Source organism: Leucoraja erinacea, chromosome 17, assembly GCF_028641065.1.
Source record: "Leucoraja erinacea ecotype New England chromosome 17, Leri_hhj_1, whole genome shotgun sequence".
Classification (NCBI taxonomy): Eukaryota; Metazoa; Chordata; class Chondrichthyes; order Rajiformes; family Rajidae; genus Leucoraja; species Leucoraja erinaceus.
Window position 1 is genome coordinate 36,577,751 of NC_073393.1, and position 22,318 is coordinate 36,600,068.

The window sequence follows — 22,318 nt, forward strand, 5'->3', positions numbered from 1 at the left end:
GGAATGGATGACGTTTCGGATCGAGGCCCTTCTTCAAACTGGGCAGGGGAGTGGGCGGGACAGAGAAAGAATGTAGTTGGAGACAGTAAGACTGGTGGGAGAACTGGGAAGGGGAGGGGATGGAGAGAGAGAGAAAGCAAGGGCTATTTGAAGTTAGAGAAGTCAATGTTCATACCGCTGGGGTGTAAGCTACCCAAGCGAAATATGAGGTGCTGTTCATCCAATAACAGCTGGCCTCACTCTGACAATGGAGGAGGCCCAGGACAGAAAGGTCAGATTGGGAATGGGATGGGGAATTAAAGTGTTGAGCAACCAGGAGATCAGGTAAGTTAAAGTAGATTGAGCGGGGGTTTCAGCGATACGATCGCCGAGCCTGCGCTTGGTCTCGCCGATGTACAGAAGTTGACACCTGGAACAGCGGCTACAGTAGATGAGGTTAGAGGAGGTGCAGGTGAACCTCTGCCTCACCAGGAAAAACTGTCGGGGTCCTAGGATGGAGTCGAGGGGAGAGGTAAAGGAACATGTGTTGCATCTCCTGCGGTTGCAGGGGAAAGTACCTGGGGAGGGGGTGATTTGGGTTGGAAGGGACGAGTTGACCTGGGAGTTGCGGAGGGAACGATCTCTGCGGAAAGCAGAATGGGGTAGAGATGGGAAGATGTGATCAGTAGTGGGATCCCGTTGGAGGTGGCAAAATGCTGGAGGATTATGTGCTGTATGCGATGGCTGGAGTGGAAGGTGAGGACAAGAGAGACTCGGCCCCTTTTGCGAAAGGGGAGAGGTGGAGCAAGAGTGGAGCTGCATGATATCGAGGATACCCTAGTGAGAGCCTCATCTATAGTGGTAGAGGAGAACCACTGTTTCCTAAATAATGAGGACATGTCCAATGATGTAGCATGGAAATCCTCATTCTGGGCGCAGATGCGCCGTATACGAGGAATTGGGAGTAGGGGATAGCCTTCACGGGAAGCAGGGTGGTAAGAAATGTAGTCCAGTTGTGTGTAGCTATGGGAGTCAGTAGGTTTGTAGTAGATGTCAGTCAGTAGTTTGTCTCCTGTTATGGAGACGGCGAGATCCAGAAACGTTAGGGAGATGTCGGAGATGGTCCAAGTGAATTTGAGTGCAGGATAGAAATTAGTCGTGAAGTTGATGAAGTCAGTGTTCTGCATGGGTGTAGGAGGCAGCACCGATGCAGTCGTCAATGTAGCGGAGGTAGAGTACGGGGATAGAGCCAGTGTACGCCTGGAACAGTGATTGTTTGATGTACCCTGCAAAGAGACAGGCATAGCTGGGGCCCATGCGAGTGCCCATTGCTACGCCTTGGTTTTGGAGGAAGTGGGAGGAGTCGATGGAGAAGTTGTTGAGGGTAAGGGTCAGCTCTGCTAGGCGGAGGAGAGTATTCGTAGATGGAAATTGGCTGGTTCTGCGGTCAAGGAAGAAACGGAGGGCTTTATGACCTTCCTAGTGAGGGTTGGAGATGGACATGCATGGTAAAGATGAGGGAGTGGGGGCCTGGAAAACAACTTATTGAAGAGTAATTTAACATAATATATCCTCGGTACTACAGAAGAACATAGTCAGGTGAAAGACTTATTTAAGAACCAAATTCCAGAGTCTGAGTTCTCAAGGATGTTGACTTGGCTACCAGTAATGTAGAGAATAATATTCAGTTCTTGGAAGTAATAGGGCTGGTGAACAATACTTAGTTCTTGGAAGTAGTGGGGCTGAACATCTTTACAATCATTAGAAAGCAATAAACACGTCTTGCATTTATGTGGGAATTTTATCATGCTGTATATTTACCATGGAGAAGGATGTTATAATTGTGGAATTCAGGGAAGGGGAGGGTGGAGATTCAGCTGGTAGAGCCACTGCCTCACAACATCAGAGACCCAGGTTCAATCTTGACCTCAGTGCTGCTGGTCCAGAGTTGCACATTCTCAACGTGACTGGTTGGGTGCCATAAGTTCATAAGTTATAAGAGCAGAATTAGGCTCATTGTCTATTCCGCCATTCAATCATAGCTGATCTATCCTTCCCTTTAAACCCTATGTTTCTGCCCTCTCCCCATAACCCCTGACACCTGTACTAATCAAGAATCTATCTCTGCCTTTAAAATATCCATTGACTTGGCCTCCATAGCCTTCTGTGGCAATGAATTCCGCAGATTCACACCATCTGACCAAAGAAATTCCTTCTCCTTTCTAATCTCCTTTCTAAAGGAACGCCCTTTTATTCTGAGGCTATGACCTCAGGTCCTAGACTCTCCCACTAGTGGAAACATCCACTCCATATCCACTCTATCCAGGCCTTTCACTCGTATCCTCGGTATGCTCCAGTTTCCTCCCATATCCCAAAGATGAGTTACTGGGCACTGTAAATTGTCAGTAGTGTGTAGATGAGTGGGATAGGGGAGAGTTGTAGGGAGAATTAGAAAATAGTATTAATGTAGGATTGGTGTAAAATGGGTGCTGGATGGTCAGTATTTTATGGGCCAAAGGGCCTGTATCTGTGCTATATCTCTCCACGATTCTAATAAATTACCACTGAAAGGAGGAGGCATTGGATGTCTAAAGGTGGTTAAATCCCCAGGGCTTGGAATGCATCCTAAGCTACAATGAAAGACAAAACCATGAAGGAAATTGCTGGAGTCTGACAGAAAATCTAGAATCTTCCCCGGCTGCAGAAGAGGCATCAAATCACTGGAGCACAACAAATTTAGTACATTTTCTCAAAAATGGCAGTTGGGATCAAACGTGAGGGAATTTGTTGGGAAAACATTCTGAAAGACAAATTAATCTGAAGGGGATGCAACTGAAACAGCATGGTTTTTTTTTAAGAGTCTTGGCTGTAATTTGATTAAGTTTAGGATTATACAGCATGGAAACTGGCCCTTCAGTCCACTCCGACTAAGACCAACCTTCTGGCTAGTCCCATTGTCCACATTTGGCCCTTATCCCCCTAAACCTTTTCTATCAATGTACCTGTCCAAGTCTTTTAAATGTTGTTGTTGTTGTTGTACTACCTCCTCTGACTGCTCAGCCCATCACTCTCTGAGTGAAACAGTTCCCCTCAAGTTCGCCTCTCAACTTAAACCTATGGCCTCTGGTTTTCGACTCCAGTATCCTGGATAAAAGGCTTTGTGCATTCACCCTATAAATTCCCCTTATGGTTTTATACACCTCTATAAGATCACCCCTTAGACTCCAGCGCTCCAAGATATGAAGTCACAGTTTGCCCAACTTCTCCCTTTAGCTCAGGCCCTGGTCCTGGAAACATTCCTGGAAATCTTCTCCGCGCTCCTTCAAGCTTAATGACACCCTTCCAGTATCCTATAGCAGGATGACTAAAACTGAACACAGTACTCGAATGCGGTCTCACCAACATCTTATACAACTGCAACATTACATCCTGACTTCTATACTCAATAATCTGACTGAAAAGGCCAATGAACCAAAGGCCTTCTTTACTACCCTATCTACCTGGAATGCCAATTTCAGGGAACAATGTACCTGCATCCCTAGATCCCTCTGCACTACAACACTCCCCAGAGCCTGGCCATTCATTGTGAAGGTCTTTCCCTGGTTTGACTTCCCAGAATGCAATACCTCACACTTATCTGCATTGAACTCCATTCAGTCCAGTTGCCCAGCTGAACAAGATCCTAACGATGTAATTTTTGATAACTATCTTCACTGTCAACAATACCATCTCTTTTAGTGTCATATGCAAACTTACTAATCATGCCTTGTACATTCTCATCTAAGTCGTAGATATAAACCACAAGTGGGCCCAGCACCGATACCTGAGACCCACCACTAGTCACAGGACTCAAGTCTGAAAGACAACCTACCACCTTCACCCTTTGCTTCCTACCATGAAGCCTATTCTGTATCCAGTTGGCTAACACTCCCATATGACCTGACCTTCCAGAGCAGCCTACTACATGGAATGTTTTCAAAGGCCTTGCATTCTGAATATCCCTGATCAAACCCAGTCTTTCCAAATGCATGTATAGCTTATCCCTCAGAATCCTCTCCAGTAACATTCCTTCCACAAATGACAGGCTCACAAGTCTATGGTTCCCAGGCTTTTATTTGCAGCTCCTCTTAAACAGAGGCACAACATGAGCCACCCTCTAGTCTTCCAACACCTCACCCGTGTCTAACAATGATTTATATTTCTCAGCCGGGACTCTTGCAATTTTTTCTCTGCATTCCCACAAAATACTTGGATATATCTGATTCTTCCTGGGAGATTTATCTAACTTCATATGTCTTAGGATGTCCAGCACCTCCTAAATGTAATACAGACTGGCCTCAGGACATTTCCATTGACTGGCCCAACTTCCCTAATCTTCATGTTTTTCTTCACAGTAAAACTTGGAAAAATACTCATTGAGGACCTTACTCATTCCTGCAGCTCCACATGTCGATGACCACTTTGGTTTCTGAGGAGCCCTATTCTCTCTCGACATAGAACAGTACAGCACAGGAACAGGGCCTTCGGCCCACAATGTCCATGCCAAATATGATGATGATTAACCTAATCTCCTCTACCTGCCAATGATCAATTTCCCTCCATTCCTTGCATAGCCACGTGCCTATCTCAAAGCCTGAAATGCTGCTACCTCCACCACTATCCCTGGCAACATATTCTAGGCACCCATCATCTTGCCCTGTGCATCTCCTTTAAGCGTTGCCCCCTCATCTTAAAATTATACCTTCTAGTCCTTGACATTTCCACCCTGGGAGAAAGGTTCTATAGTTTACTCTTTCTATGCCTCTCATAATTTTATATACTCCTATCGTCTCCCCTCAACCTTTGATGTTCTGGAGACATCAATCAAGTTTGTCCAACCTTTCCTTATGTCAAACCCTCGAATATAGGCAGCATACTGGTAAATCTCACTTGCACCCTCCCCAAAGCCTCCATATCATTCCTGTAATAGGGCAATCAGAACTGCACAAAATACTACAAATGCGGCCTAACCAAAGTCCAATAAAGCCGCAACATGACATTGTGTACTCAATCAATTATACTGGAATGCAAACATACCATACATCTTCTTTACCATTCTATCTACTTGTGTTGCCACTTTAAGGAAATTAAGGACTTGCACCCAAGATCCTTCTGTACATCATTACAGTCTGAAGAAGGGTCTCGACCCGAAACATCACCCATTCCTTCTCTCCAGAGATGCTGCCAGTCCCGCTGAGTTACTCCAGCATTTTATGTCTACCTTCGATTTAAACCAGCATCTGCTGTTCTTTCCTAAACTGTTAAGGTTATTGCCGTTAACTGTACACTTTCCCCTTACACTCGACCTCCCCAAGTGAAACATCTCACACTCCACCTTCCATTTCTCCAACAATTTCTACAGATGATCTGTATCCCACTGTAAACTGTGACGGCCTTCTCTCACTGTCTGAAACTCCACCAATTTAGGTATTATTCAATTCAATTCCATTCAATTCAATTCAACTTTATTGTCATTGCACAAATACGAGTACAGGTACAACGAAATGCAGTTTAGCATCTGGTCATATAGTGCAAGATAGTAGAAATAAAAATACTGGTTAACAATGTGTGGACTGTGGATGAATTAAACTGGTACATAGGCAAATAAATGTATACAAATGGGAGAGTCTAAATATAGCTAGCGACGGGACTGTGAGTTCAGCAGTGTAATGGTGTTATTGAAAAAGCTGTTCCTCAGCCTGCTTGTGCGAGACCTGAGGCTCCTGTACCACCTCCCTGATGGGAGGAGGGCAAATAGTCCATGGTTAGGGTGAGAGCGGTCCTTGATGATTTTCCCGGCCCGTCTCGGACACCGTTTGCGGTGGAGGGCATCCATGGCAGGGAGCCGGGCACCGATGATGTGCTGAGCGGTTTTTCACCACCCGTTGCAGTGCCTTCCTGTCAGCTGTGGTGCAGCTGCTGTACCATACCGTGAAGCAGGTGGTCAGGATGCTTTCGATGGTACAGCGGTAGAAGTTGGTCAGGATCTGGGGGGACAGGTGAGCTTTCTTAAGCCTCCTCAGAAAGTAAAGGCGCTGCTGCACCTTTTTGATCAATTTGGTGGTATTGAGGGACCAGGACAGATCCTCTGAGATGTGTACGCCGAGGAATTTGTAGTTGGAGACGTGCTCCACCTCAGACCCGTTTATGTGGATGGGGGTATGTCTGCCCCCTCTGGTCTTCCTGAAGTCAACGATGATTTCCTTTGTCTTCTTTGAGTTGAGGACGAGGTTATTGTTGGCACACCAGGCTGCCAGGTTCTGGACCTCCTCCCTATAGGCTGATTCGTTGTTGTCCCTGATCAGTCCTACCACCGTGGTGTCATCGGCACATTTTATGATGGTGTTGGAGCCATTCTTAGGGACGCAGTCATGGGTGAAGAGGAAATAGAGGAGAGGGCTGAGCACACAGCCCCGTGGCATGCCGGTGTTCAGTGTTAGAGTGGACGAGGTGAGGTTGTTGATCCTAACAGTCTGTGGTCTGTTGGTGAGGAAATCCAGTGTCCAATTGCAGAGGGAGGTGGTGATGCCAAGTCCGTTGAGTTTGGTGATCAAGCTGGCGGGGATGACAGTATTAAATGCGGAGCTGAAGTCGATGAACAGCAACCTGATGTAGGAGTTGTTGTTGTCCAGGTGGGTCAGGGCAGAGTGTAGGGCCGCAGATATGGCGTCCTCTGTAGACCTGTTGGGCCAGTAGGCAAACTGATGGGGGTCCAGTGTGGGGGGGAGGCTGGCTTTGAGGTGAGCCAAGATCAGCCGCTCAAAGCACTTCGCGATGACGGGGGTGAGTGCCACTGGGCGGAAGTCATTGAGACTCCCTGAAGCTGACTGTTTGGGCACTGGCACAATGGTTGAGGTCTTGAGGCAAGTAGGGACGACACCCTGGGCCAGTGACAGATTGAAAATGTCAGTGAAGACCAGGGATAGTTGTCCAGCACATGCCCTGAGCACACGCCCGGGGATGCCGTCGGGGCCGGCAGCTTTGTGCTCATTCACTTTGCTCAGTGTGCCTTGTACAGCAGAGGTGGAGAGACTGAGGGGTTGTTCATTCGGGGGTGGGGCAGCTTTGATGGCTGGTGTTTTGTTGTCCCGGTCAAAACGAGCATAGAAGTAGTTTAGCTCGTCAGGAAGGGAGGCGTTGTCTGGGGGGGCAGATGTTAACTTTATTGTAGTCGGCAATGGACTTGATGCCTTGCCACATGCGTCTGGAGTCGGAGTTGTTTTGAAAATGCTCCTCGATCTGCCGTTTGTATTTGAGTTTTGCGCTCCTGATTCCCTTTTTTCAGGTTGGCCCTGGATGAGCTGCATCCCTCAGCGTCGCCGGATCTAAAAGTGGCATCACGAGCCTTCAGCAAGAGTCTGACCTCTCTGCTCATCCACAGCTTCTGATTAGCAAAGGTCTTTATTTGTTTGTGGGTTGTGACGTTGTCGGTGCAGAATTTGATGTAGTCCAAAACGGATGAGGTGTACGTGTTAATGTCCACTTGAGTCAAAGGTGGCCTGAGTGGCAAACAGACTCCAGCCTGTTTGCTGAAACTGTTCCTGTGATACAGAGACAGCCCCTTCAGGCCAAACCTTCACTGTCCCCACGGTTGGTTTCACACGTCTGATGAGAGGTGTGTATTTGGGGAGCAGGAACAGAGAGAGGTGGTCAGACTGTCCCAGGTGGGGGAAGGGGAGGGCTTTGTAGGGTTCAGTAATATTAATGTATACTAAATCCAGAATATTGTCTCCTCTGGTTGGACAGGAGACATGTTGATGGAACCTGGGGAGTACAGTTTTAAGGTTGGAATGGTTAAAATCATCCGCAACAATAAAAGCCCCCTCTGGGTGTGCAGTTAGTTGTTTGCTGATAGCAGCTTGCAGCTCTTCCATTGCTAGCCTGGCATTAGCGTCCGGAGGTACATAGACTGCAGTGATAACAAGCAATGTAAAACTCTGGGCAGATAGAAGGGCCTGCACTTTATCATCAGGTATTCCAGGTCAGCAGAGCAGTGACTACCAATCATAACAACGTCCGTACACCATGAATTGTTCACATAAACGCACAGCCCGGCGCTCTTGGTCTTACCGGAGTCCTCCACTGTTCTGTCGGCCCTGAAGACAGTGCGCCCATCCAGCTCGATGGCGTTGTCCGGGATGATGTCGTTAAGCCATGTTTCAGTAAAGACCATGGCGTTGCAGTCAGCGATCCGTTTATGTGAGGTGATCCGCAGCCGTAGTTCATCGATTTTATTCACCAGGGATCGAACATTGGCGAGGAAAATGCTGCGCAGAGCTGGCTGGTGAGGGTTTAGCTTTAGCCTAGCCCGATAGCCTCCCCGCTTCCCACGTCTTTGTTTGCGGTCTCTGCTCCGCCTCCGGGCACTTCCTGTCGGAGGAGCTAGGACACTAGACCGCGGTGTCCTGGTGATCTCCGGCGGTAGTTGGAAGTCGTCTAGTGTACTGGTTGTACAGAGAAGACCGAGATCCAGTAGTTCTTGACAGCCATACGAAGTCTTCGCTCGACTGTTCCGAGCAAAAACTATTGTAACTATTAACCAGAAAATTACTAACTTGCAAAAACTGTGGAGATGCAGAGCCTCGCGTTGTGCACACGACGCCATCTTTATCTGTATTTATATCCAGGTAATTTATAATATATCACAACAGAGGTCCCACCACAGATCTCACATGTTGCTCATTCCCAGCCAAATAGTGCCCTTCCACCTTAGCCACTGTCTTCTATGAGTAAGCCAGTTCTGAATCCAAATGACCAAGTCACCGTGATCCCACGCATCTTAATCTTCTAGGTCAGCATAAAACATGAGGGACATTATCAAATGCTTTACTAAAATCCATATAGACAACATCCACTGCCCTATCCTCATCGATTCTTTGATGGCTCCTCAGCTCTCAGACATGACCTCCCATGCTGACAAGGCCATGTTGACTATCACTAATTGTCCTATACTCTTCTAAATGTGATTGCATACTGTGCCAAGGAATTCCCTCCAATAGCTTCCTCAATCCCATATACTGCTCCAGGGATACACTTGATCCAAAATGCCTGTACCTGAGTCGTGCCTCCTTTTTCATGATGAGAGCCTCGATTTCTTTCGTCATCCAGGGTTCCTTACAGCGATCTGTCTTGTCCTTCAACTTAACAGCAACATGTCTATCTTGAACACCCCTGTCATGCTTTTGAAAATATCACACTTTCTGGGTGACCCTTTGACCGCAAACCACCTACTTCAATCAACTTTTGCAAGTTCCGGTCTACTAAGATCAAAATCGTCCTTGCCCCAATTTAGCACTTTAACTTGTGGACCAGCTGTGTCCTTACCCATATTTTAGGAAATAAGGCAATGGCAGAGACATTGAACAGATATTTTGTATCTACATTGTGGGAGACAGCACAATAATCTGAATAATAATAGAAAATCTGAGGGCAAAGGGAAGGGATAAACTAGTAACAATCATCATTACGGAAAAGGGATTTGAACTTGATGGCCTACATGGTAAAGTCTTAAAAGTAGTGGATGCATTAGTTTCATTTATCAAATTTCCTAGATTCAGTAAATGTTCCAGAAATATTCCAGGTGTCTGGTAAATCACAAATAAAATGTCTATTTAAAGAAGGAGAGAGATAGAATTCCAGAAATTCCAGGCACATTATCCTGACTTCTGACATTTGGAAAATGCTGGTATCCATTATTAAAGTAAGAGTAGAATATTTAGAAAATCATAATACTGTCAAGCAGGCTCAACATGAAAGGGAAATGGTGCTTCATGAATGTATTAGTGCACATTGAGGTTGAATAAAGTAGAACTTTATAAAGGGTGACCTGCTTATGTGGCAATTATAGATATCCAACAAAGTGCAAAAATTACTGGTAGAAATATTGCATTTGGGATAACATAATACCACAAATTAGCAAACTAATAGAACATACAGTGTTGGAATAAATGGGTCCTTTGCAGGGTGCCATGATGTAACTAGTGGAGTACCACAGTAATTAATAAAACTATTTACAATCTATTAAGATGTAAAACACAGCAAATGCCGGTTTCTAGCACAACAAAATGAACTGCTGGAGGAAGTCAGCTGTGCAATTTACTTACCATCTTTACTTACCATCTATAGAAGGGTCTCGACCCGAATCATCACCTATTCCTTTGCTCCATAGATGTTGCTTCACCCGCTGAGTGTATCCAGCATTTTTGTCTACCTACCATCTATACTTACACTGTTTACTTTAGTTTACTTTAGTTTAGAGAAACCGCGCAGAAATAGGCACTTCGGCCCACTGTAGCACTTTGTGTCTTTTTAGTGTAAAATAGTAAGATTAAACGAGAACTTACCAGTTTGAAGTTTGATCGTTATTTTATGAGGAGTAACGTTGAGGGAATACGTGAAGAACCCCGCCATGATGCATGCGTGTCATTCTTCAAAGCAGCGGTGTGAAATCACAGATAACTGTAATGACTAAACATAGTAAGATTAGAAAAGAGATACCAGTTGAATATATGATCAAGGGTGGGAGCGGAGGGCACGTATTTCCTCAACGTTACTCCTCATAAAATAACGATCAAACTTCAAACTGGTAAGTTCTCGTTTAATCTTACTATTTTACTTCAGAGTCACGTGAGTGACTACGTGAAGATTTTAAAGCTCTGTGATTTCATGCCGTGGAAACGAGTCCATGCATCAAATCTGCCTTGATTATGGGGAGAATAGTGTTAACATCATTAGATATCAATACGATATTGAAACAACGAAAAATTTATTAACACCAAATCGTAGCCCCTATTTATGGGGTAAAATCATATTACAGAACTTAAAAGTGTTTCTGCAAATGTTCCAGGTTCAATGACTGGTTTATTATAAAATCGTTGGAAAGTTCTCTCCGTTGACCATCCTGCTGTCTTGAGGATTTGGTCCATTGGAACATCCAACTGCATTGCTGCTGATGTAGCTGCAGCCCTGGTGGAGTGAGATTTAAAAATGTTAGTGTCTACTCCAGCCTTTATTAGGACCTGTTTTAGCCATCTTGAGATGGTCTGGACTGTCACTTTTTTGTGTGGCTGTTTGTAGCTGATTAAAAGTGCCATTTCTTTGCCTCTGATGATCCTTGTATATTCCATATATAATAGTAAGTGAGTTACTATACAGAGACGATCATCCGTCGGGTAGGCCCTGAAATCTATTTTTAGCCCCGCTGACCCCTGTCTGTTCTGTTTGACTAATTCATGGATATGAAAAGTCAAATTCCCAGATGAAATAGTCAAGTTGTCCAGCCTTAGTTTTTGTAGCGACTGGACCCTTTGTGCCGTGACCAAGGCCATCAGCATGACCGTTTTCATTGTTAGTTTCTGTAGGGACAGAGCTGTAGGTGGAGACCAGTTTCTTAACATGGTCAGTACAATGCTCACATCCCAAATTTGGGTGTACCTGGTTCTTGGGGGATTAGTATTGAAAATGCCCCTCATGAGTTTGGTTACCAGGGGGTGTGTCCCTACAGAATGCTGCTCTGTTCCTTGCCACAGGAATGTTGACAAAGCACTTCTGGCGCAGTTGATGACACTATAGCTGAGCCCCTCATCGTAATGGAGGCTAGCTAGAAATTCCAGAACAGACGGGATGTTGATTGATCTGTGGTTGAGGTTATTGTTGTGACAGTACTTCCCCCATTTCTTGATGTACACCAAGTACTGTTTTTTGGTTGACTGTCTGTGGGCCGATGCAATCATATCCATTGTTCGGTCCGTCAGTCCCAGGTGTTGTAGAGGTGCTTTCAAACTCTACAAATTAACAGGTTTGTATAATTATGACATGGGTGACTCCTTTGTTACTGGATGGACCAGTAAATTAGGTCTATGATGGATGGTGATGCATGGTTCTAATACCATGTCTAGTATCACCGGGAACCATGGTTGAGTAGGCCAATCGGGTACTATCAAAATACCAGATGCAGAGTCTTGCTGTATTTTCCTTAATACCCGACTGATGAGGCAGAAAGGAGGGAATGCATAAATAAACAATTTCCCCCAGTGCAGCGAAAATGCATCTGTTGCCGCTGCCCCAGGGTCTGGTTCCCATGAAACATAATTTGATAACTGGTGATTGAGCCTGGATGCGAAAAGATCGATATCTGGTGTTCCATACCGTGCTGTAATTTCAGCAAATACATTTTTATCCAACATCCATTCAGTGTTTTCATAGAATTTGCGTGACCTGGTGTCTGCCACTAAATTTACTTTACCTGGTAAGTAGGTAGCTGATATCCAAATATCTCTCTGGATACACCATTGCCAAATTGTGTTGGCCAGATTGTCACATGATGTCGATTTGTTTCCACCCATATGGTTGATATATGCTACCACGGTGGTGTTGTCAATTTGTAGTCTAACATGCTGGTGATTTAACCCAGAACAATATGACTTAAGGCCATGGAATGCACTTAACATTTCCAGGTAGTTTATGCCCAGTGTTTGTAATAATGATGCCTCCTGGGCATTCCATCTCCCTCCACAGCTGGAGATGGAATTGGTAGTACCCCAACCAAGTGCACTGGCATCAGTTTGTAGTACCATAGACAAGGTTGCTGATAATTATTGGATTGGAACAATACCTGATGTTATGTTCCCACCATTTTAGTTCCATTATGGCCTCTGTTGGTAGCTTCATTGGTCTGTCAAAATGGCCACCATTAATTTTGAGTGCTCTTATTTTTGCTCTCTGTAAATTTCGATAGTGTAAAGGTCTGAATTGTGTGGCTGGAAATGCAGCCACTATCTTCCCAATTATTCTAGCTACCAGTCTAATGGATGGTTTGGTGATGTCAATGATTTCGCTACAAGCCTCTATTAAGGCTGTAACCTTTTCTTTCGGCAAAGTCACTGACATGAGAACTGAGTTAATGGTGAACCCCAGATAATCCATTTTTGTTGAAGGCGTTAATTTAGACTTAACTGGATGGATGATAAACCCCAGTTTTTCAAACAATTGTTTTGTGGCTGTTACCGCTTGTTTAGCCAATTCCAAAGTTTTGCCAACAATAAGTATGTCATCTAGATATGCCATTACCATGTGTTTTTGTTTCCGCAGTAACGCTAGGGCTGGTATCAAAATTTTTGTGAACAGCCTGGTGGCTGATGTTAGCCCATTAGGTAGTGCCCTGTATTGCCAGTGCTGACCCATCCAGTTGAATTTTAAATAACATCTGTGGTCACCTCTTATGGGTACTGTATAGTAAGCATCTTTTAAATTGATGCTTGCCATGTAGTAGCCTTCGGAAATCAATTGCTTAGCAGTAACAAAGGTTTCCATCTTGAAATGAATATATTGTACAAAGGTATTCAAAGTAGTCAAATCGATGATGATGCGGCAACCACCATCTTTCTTGTTTTTTATAAAGATGTTGGACACGAATTCCTGTGATTCGTGTTGGGTTTTCTCAATTACTCCTTTTTTATATAGCCGCTGTAATTCAGCATGTGCTTTAGATTTTTCTATGCCTGTGAGCACGAACATTCGGTTCGGTACATGCTGAACTGGAGGGTTATGTTTTTGTATAAATTCTATGGTATAACCCTGGATACTGCTTAGAATATAAGTGTCGGTAGTTAACTTATTCCATGCATCCAAATAATATCGTAATCTCCCACCAACTTCCATGCTCCCTTTAATTCTTAAGGAACCAGACCCACCTACCTCCATGGTTACCAGTGGTAGGTGTGTTACTTCTTCGGCATCTTCCGTGGACGTTGAGGCGCTGTTGCCTGGGTCTGTAGTTGGGTTGGTGTTGAGGGCTTGCGCATTTTCCAGGAAGGTCGGTCTGGGCCATGGCCTAAAAAAGATCGATGTTGGGTGTTCATGGTTTTTGCGCTTTCTCCAGTTTGTCTTGGCCGACTGGTGGGTGCGTAGGGGTGATGTTTATGGCCGTAGTAGCTTTTGGATGCTGCTTTTATGAGCCCCAGGGTTTTCGCCTCTTCGTCAAGTTCTTTGGCTTGTTTTGATAAATCCCCTCCAAAAAGTAGTATTGATGGTTTGGAGGTTCCAGGTTTGCAGACGCCTGCAAATTTGGGGTCTAAAGCCGGTTGGATAGCACTTTTCCTAATATTGTTTAACTCGTATTGTGAGTTGCAGAGTAAAGCCAGTGCATCTTAGTGGTCTTGGGTCATGTTTTGCTCATTCAATGTGCGGGCAAAAGCCGTAATTCCTGCTGTTCGGACTTTTAGGACTTTCTGTATTTTTAAGTCCCTGTTTCTAATTGATGCCCCGACATGTTTCCAGATGCACTGGTTGACACTGGGAACATTTAGCGACTTGCAGTTCCCTGGTGGTAAGTGTTGTGCCGTGGTGTCCGATAATGCCTGTCCCTGTAGTTGGTTAAAAGACATGTAGTCATGCTTGCCGCTATTTTCGGCTCCAGGTTTTGGCCAGTTTGGACGGGTTGGATAAACTGGAACACCATATCCAACATGTTTTCTTTCACCCCAGGCATACTAGGGGTATGTTGATCACTCCCCACTCCCCTTGACCCTCCGTGCTCCCCTCTGATGAGGGAGAAACACTGTGCAGCCCCACAAGAGGTACTGCTGTAGGGCTTACTATCTGCCCACTGTGGCTAGCCTCCATCTCCCGGAGCCTGCCACTTTGGAGTATTTCCTCCAGCAGCCGCTCCAACTGGCTCTTATGCTCTCGGGCATAGGCCACTCGCGGCTGCTCCTGTTCCCCCAGCCGCTCCAACCGGCCCCAATGCTCACGGGCACTGGCCGCTCGCGGCTGTTCCTGAACTGCTCCAATGCTCAAGGGCACTGGCCGCTCGCGGCTGCTCCTGATCCTGCAGCCGCTCCAACCGGCCCCAATGCTCACGGGCACTGGCCGCTCGCGGCTGCTCAAAGTCAGACTCATCGGAGTCTGCCTTTCTGTCTGTTTTTTGCTTCGCTTTCCCGCCCGGCCGAGGTGTGGATTTGGCCGGTGCGGGAGCGAAGTCGGGCACAGCTGTTCCCATTTCGGGAGATTGGCGTGCCGTCGGCTGCTGCTGCTGCTGGCTGCCCGCAACTCCGCGGTTCTCCCCCGCCAGCTTTTTCGCAGCCTTCCTTCTCGTGGATCTGTCCATGCTTCCACCTGTAAGGTAAGTGGGGAAAAACGCAGTCTCCTTACCTGCTGTTCCCGGCTTTTAAATTCTGCCGCTAAGGGGAACGTCGTTCCCCCTGCTGTGATTCGTTGCAATGCGTGTAGCGATATGACACGCATGCATCCTGGCGGGGTTCTTCACGTAGTCACTCACGTGACTCTGAAGTAAAACCTTCTCGACTGTGTTCACCTATTACCTGCCTTGCTTTGTCGCTGCCGCACCCCCCCCTCCCCAATCACTCAAGAAGGATTCCAATTACCGACCCGAGATGTCACCTATCCATGTGCCTGACCCAGCACTTTGTGTCTTCTATTGTTTGAAATGTCAGGTATAAGACTGGAAAGGATAACTATCTGAAATTATTGATTTCAGAGTAAGTAGGATGGAAAATAAAAATGGCAAACAACTGAAGGCTTAGAATTAGCTTTGTGGACTGAATGAAGTTCCCCTGAAAAATTGGTCACCCGATCCATATTCTGTTGCCTTAATGTAGGTATGTTGCAAAGCGTACCTGAAGTGTCGCTGAAAATCTGTCGCTGCGGGTGTGCGCGATTTTGGCGCCGTTTAGAGGGGGCGGGTTTAAAACGCGATTTTCCCTAGGCTGTTCCAATCGAGGATGTTCAGCCTAGTTAATTATTAACGGAAAATCGCTGGAATATTCCGTCGCTTTAGCTATTATTAGTTTTAAAGGCTTTATATAATTGTTGTAGTAGTTTAAAAATTAACCTCTAAACCCGCGACCACCGGCAACCGGCAGGGTCTCATACAGCAGACAACAGAAGGTAGGCTGTTTATTTTTACATTAAAAAGGGCTTCTTAAGATCCCTTTATACAAAGTTTAATGTTGCGAGTAGCTAATTTTGGGCCCATTATATCCCGCAGTATTTTTCTGGGCATTTGAGGGTACAAATCTAGCGCAATGTGAACGTTCTAAACCAGCGCATTCACAGGAACCCACTAGAAAACTGATTTAAATTTACTTTAATTTACAGCAATTGAACACTAAATTCCTTCCATTTGGCCTATGTTAATGTAAATGAGATTTAAAAATCATGTTTTATTGTGAATTATTTGTGAATATTATTTGGACACTTAGGCTATTTAAAAATGGTAATCATTTATTAAGAAATAGATAGATGTTTAGATATAGTAATTGAAGTTTGAAATTAGCTCCAATTGGGTAACTAACTAATTATATGCTTTAATTTCAGGTCATCCAAGTAAGATTGATTTATATTTGTTTCAGAATGTTTCAATCTATGATAACTGAAAATTTCATTCAGTTCTCTTAATTTTTAAGAAAGTTATGGGCTTTTGACTGTCCACGATCACAGCTTTTTTGTTATGTCCATAGAAAATCAATAGGGAACAAGATGCTAATTTCCGAGTATGAAATGGCCATAACTTTTTAAATACTTGAGATATGAAAGTGAATTAGGTGTCAAATTAAACTTCTTTTTATGCTTTATCTGATGTGATCAATTGCAGACTTGATTTTTAAAATCTCAAAATGTTGTAACATTGCTACTTAATGTGAACGAACATATTTCCCAATGGATTCAGAAAATTATGCCAATTAGCATCACTCATGTGCAACTAGCAGCTTCAGTGCATAAGCATAAGGGCGGCACGGTGGCGCAGTGGTAGAGTTGCAGCGCAGGAGACCCGGATTCGATCCCATCTACGGGTGCTGTCTGTACAGAGTTTGTATGTTTTCCCCATGACCTATGTGAGTTTTCTCCATGATCTTCAGATGCCTCCCACACTCCAAAGACGTACAGATTTGTAGATTAATTGGCTTGGTGCATGTGTAAATTGTCCCTTGTGTGTGTAGAATAGTGTTAATGTGTGGGGATTGCTGGTCAGTGCGAGCTCGGTGGGCCGAAGGGCCTGTTTCCGCGCTGTATCTCTAAATTAAACGAAACATATCATAAACATGGAGGATAATAAGTTAACATCCAGAAGCCTGTTATGAGTGTATAAAGCATCACACACCCGGTAGAATTTATTCATTGATTTCTGATTTTTCTTTCCATTCATTTATAGGACATTGCGGTTAGGATGGTATTTATTGTCACTCGATTTGGTAGCTTACAAAGCCACTTCAGAGAACAGTTAAAGAGTCAGCCATGTTGCTTTATGTTTGCAGTCACAGGTTATCCAGAAAACAAATTATTCCGTGAAGGACATTGATTAACTATACAGCTTTGTCCAAATGTCTGGAAATTTGATGGTCATCATTATTGACCCTATCATTTTATTCCTAAAATATTTAAATATGAATTCCCCATTGGTTATGGTGGGTTCAAATTCTAGTCTCCATATCAATGGTCTAAGTTATGCCCCTGTCCCACTTAGGAAACCTAAATGGAAACCTCTGGTGACCCAAGGTTTCCATGAGTCACCAGAGGTTTTGGTCACTCGCCTGGAAAGCCTCCACGGAAGCGAGAGTTGCATCTACTGACCAAAGATCCTACAGGATCTTTGCTACCGACCGCGCACACACACACACACAAACACATCGCGAAGGTGGGGGCCAGGGACAGCGGAGGAGCGCTGTCTGCGCGATGAAGAGGAAGGTAAACGGCTGCCACAGAGGGAGAGAGAGAAGGGGAGAGAAGGGGAGAGAAGGACAGATATGGGGAGATGGGGAGAGAGAAGGGGGGAGAAGGGGAGAGAAGGAGAGAGAAGGGGGGGGGGGAGAAGGAGTGGAGACAGTTTTAAGAAGTTTAATAAAGTTAGCGGGCATTTTACCTTCAGGAGGATCTTCTAGGTCCTGAAAACCAAGGATCCTATGAGCCAATCAAAATACTCAAGTTCAAGTTCAAGTGAGTTTATTGTCATGTGTCCCTGTATAGGACAATGAAATTCTTGCTTTGCTTAAGCACACAGAAAATAGTAGGCATTTACTACAAAACAGATAAATGTGTCCATATACCATGATATAAATATATATACACATGAATAAATAAATTGATAAAGTGCAAATACAGAAAGTGGTTATTAATAATCACAGTTTTGTCCGAGCCAGGTTTAATAGCCTGATGGCTGTGGGGAAGTAGCTATTCCTGAACCTAGTTGTTGCAGTCTTCAGGCTCCTGTACCTTCTACCTGAAGGTAGCAGGGAGATGAGGTCAGCTGGTACTGGTCAGCGAAGGAGATTGCCTTTGACTGCCTGTAAGTAAATAGCGACCCCACTCCACTAGCTTCGACCAAACGGCAACCTATTTTTAGTCGAAGCCGGTTTTGAATTTGTTGAAATAATCGCGGGAACATAGAAGAAGCCTCGATTACGCGGAAACCACTTTCGACTATTAGGGAGAGTGACCAAAACCTAAGTGGGACAGGGGCTTTATTTATTCCTAAAATATTTTAATATGAATTCCCCATTGGTTGTGGTGGCTTCAAATTCTAGTCTCCAGATGAATGGTCTAAGTTAGGATACCAAACCTGTGACTTAACCTCTGTGTTATAACCATCAAATGAAATAATTGTTGTTGATTTAGGTCTAAATAGGCTACTATTACTATAAAATGTGCTTCCAGATGATAATGAAAAATGACAACAGATATCTTGATGACTGGTTGATTGTTGGAATGACAATGTTGTAATTGTCTTGGAATACTGGTTGTTGCCTCTCCCTTTGTGAATTTCTCACCACCAAATACAGCTGAAGAAGATGAATATTGCAATCAACACCTACAATGGTAGACAGTGCCAAACCTAAGCATCATTGATTGCAAGTTTTGCAGTTGAAACTGAGGTTCAAGATTCAATCTGGCATGAAATGTTTTTGTATTCTTGCACTTTGTTCCTAATGTGCAATTTTTAACGTACCTGTGTTTGCAAAAATTCACTTCCAAATCAAAATAGAGCCATCAGCAGTAAACTGGGATTAAGGTGAATTTATAATAACATGAGGTAGATTTTATTTAGGGTAGAAACTGTTCTGCAGATTTCTACTAATCTACAAATCTAAAAATACTGAATAAACATTTCAATTGTGTAATCTGCCTGTCCCACTTCGCCGATTTTTTAGGCAACTACAGGCGACTAGTTTGTCGCCACATGTTCGCCGGTGATCGCCGGGAGTAGTCTCCTCAGTCGCGCAAAAAGTCGTAGCCGCTAAATTTTCAACATGTTGAACATTTTTCGGCGACAGTCGGTTTGACGCCAATGAACGTAGCTTGACTTCTACTGTCGTAGGTGCTGTCGTAGGATGACGTAGGTTGTCACCAGTTTTTCGGCAACCTGCTACGACTATGACGAATGCCGGCAGTTGCCAAAAAAATCGCCAAGTGGGACAGGCCCATAACTCTGAAAAGTTTCTATAGGAGGATTTGACGAGGTAACAATTATTATTATGCGATATGCAAAGATGAATTTAGAATTAATGTTAAATATATTATAAGAACGTTCTTGGTGTCAGCACTCTGCTATTCAGTTAACAGCCAGTTAGTTTGTTTTTAATCCCTATAATATAATCACCTAACATCATAAATAGGTATGTTAAATTGAATCTTGAAGTACAGGACCAGCTGTAACATTTGGAGATGATCATCAACTTGTGGCATGGCAGTGCAGTCATCATAGTTGATCCTCCCAGGATTATACAGCAATTCAATGGGCAATAAACCATGGATTTTTGATACCATAAGAATCAAGAACAAAATAAGATCTTATGGACCATCAAAGTATTCTAATTAGCATTTTAATTCGATTTTAATCTTGAATTTCTTTAAAAATATTATCATTATTAAACAGATTTTTTACAACATCAGTGTTCGCTAATTACCTTGTATCTTGTATAGATGATTTTAAGTAATATCAGTTAATGGTGATTTTTTTATATTCGTCAGTTATTATTTCTGATCAGGATTGAATAAAAATGATTTGTGCAAGTAACATTTTTGTTTTAAAGGATTCCAAATTATTAACTGTTTATCATGTTTTCAGATAATTCTCTGTTTGTAGTATGTCACATGCTCTTTAATTGATTTTTAATTCTGCACCAGTCTTCCGCACAGCTCTGATTCTGAACTCAATTTAATATTCATCTAGTTTATTAATTACTTTTTGTATTCATTAACTTGTCCATTTATTTATCAAGCTTATATTGTGCAAATTGAGCATGTAAATCGATTATAAAGAAAGGCCAAAACAATGCTTAATAATAATGATGATGAATGTTGTCATTTTGTAAATTTCACTTTTGTTTTAATGTTATTTTGATTTGTGTTGATTTATTTTTTATGGGAAAAGACATTCTGAATGTGGTTCAGTGAAAATCTTCCAACAGATATTTTAATTTCTTTTATCAGAGAGATTTGTTCTTTTATTCCTCACTTAAGTGAAGGTGAAAAGGGCATTGACTTGCTTTCTTTAACCCCCTGCTCAATTTTATGGATTCAGTCAGGTTTTGTGATACTTAACAGTGATCAATAAAGGGCAGATGGTAATGAAGAGTTACCTTTCAATGCGGAGCTGGGGAAATGGGACCTTGCTTAGCTGTATGGCTGCAGCACTGGTTTTCTTAGCAAATCAATATCTTGTCTTGTCTTGCTAATTGCTCATTGGTTGACAATCGTGGATTCTTTCTTGAAATGTAAACTCTTTTCCAGCTGGAACGGCGTGATGGTACGATCCTACATCTCCGTAAAGAGGTCCTTCTTTTACAAGAGAAGAGGGATGAGCTAACAGCTGAGGTACCTTGAATATTTTTATTGTTTTAATTCTATAGCAAATGATTTGTTACACAGAAATGTATTGCGTGAAGCTAAATGGATTAGGCTGATTTGAATCTGGACTGCAAGGGACATCAATAGTATTGGCTTAGCTGCTCAGTGCCACCATATTGGCTTTCTGAAGACTTAAGCACAGGCTCCCTATGCTATATGTTGTGATTCGACCAAGATTTCATTCAGACTTTTTTAATATCGTCTAGGACTGCGATAGAAGAATGTAGCACAAATGTAATATGTGTATTTTGTGTGCGGATTGATAGTTGGATGTACAGGAAAGAAGGATTTACCATCTTCAGGCAGAGCTAAGAGAAGGAGAAGCTAAACTGGAACAAAAGCAGAGCTCCCTGCAACAGCTGAAAGAGGAGCTGGAGACCACCAAGAAGCTACACAAAGAGGTCCAAAAACAGGTATATATTTACAATATTATTAGGCTTCAGGCCTTAATCTGCAAAATAATTTGATTGTGCATAAAATATATTCAGCTCTGCTTTAGCTGTTTTTATTGCTGTTATATGCCTAAATTAATTTGGACCAGACGTCTGTTTCAGTGGAAAACATGCACACCTTTTGTTTTTAGGGGATGGGAGTAGGTGGGGTAACAAACAGGGTTATGAGTATGGCAATATATTATTTTTATTTTAAATGGTGAAAATTGCTATAAATAGATATTTAAAAATTACACATTATAGTTATATTTCAGAATTTAAATTATTTGTTTACCTGAGATGAGGGAAGTGTACAGAATTAGAAAATATTGAATTTCAGGTGATTCAAATAAAAATGCTGCAGCCAATGGTTTATCCAACATGATGCATTTTAACTAGCGTTTATTGAACCTTTGTCGACGAATTCCTGAGCAATGCAAAAAACACAGGTTTCCATCTATGCAGAAGATTATTGATTATTTGTCTAAATTTACAATGCCAAATAAAACTAAAATGAGTTAGAATGACAGGCCTTTCCTTTAATCAGTGCTTCCTATGTTATTTTTAAGAATAAATCTCTCAATTTAAATTCATTTTTGTTTTAATGTGCTGAATATGTGAATCTGTTATGGTTTTGTATCACACGCTCTGCTTAACTACCTATGTTTCTTTGCATAATTTTTTATAAGTGCTCCTTAAAGTGGAAGTATGCTTTCTGAGAAATATCCTCAAGTATAGCCATCCTCTCCTTCATATGTTGCAAGGGCCAGCCATAATTTACATTTTTATAGCCCCCTATTATGAAGATCTGATGATTTGTCAAGATAATTTTGGTTCATTTTCCATTGAGAATAGTGAAAGCCTCATTATCTGTGCAGATCGTTTAAAAAATGGAGGGAGTCTCTTTTTCTTTCTTGGATATTAACCCAGGCATTTTGAATATTGAGGCCACCAGAAGAGTACAGTTTACATGGAAATTGGCTGATATTTAGATAATGCTACATACT

At 43.1% G+C, this 22,318-nt stretch overlaps 1 protein-coding gene across 1 annotated transcript in view; it reads left to right on the top strand.

Moving 5' to 3' along the window:
* The window catches only part of LOC129705407 (putative leucine-rich repeat-containing protein DDB_G0290503), a 558,220-nt gene that overhangs the window by 226,775 nt on the left and 309,127 nt on the right, over window positions 1-22,318 (top strand). Inside the window, exons 10-11 of the mRNA XM_055648958.1 lie at window positions 20,764-20,847; window positions 21,147-21,293. Of these exons, the coding sequence (XP_055504933.1) occupies window positions 20,764-20,847; window positions 21,147-21,293 (231 nt within the window). The remainder of the gene's footprint in view (window positions 1-20,763; window positions 20,848-21,146; window positions 21,294-22,318) is intronic.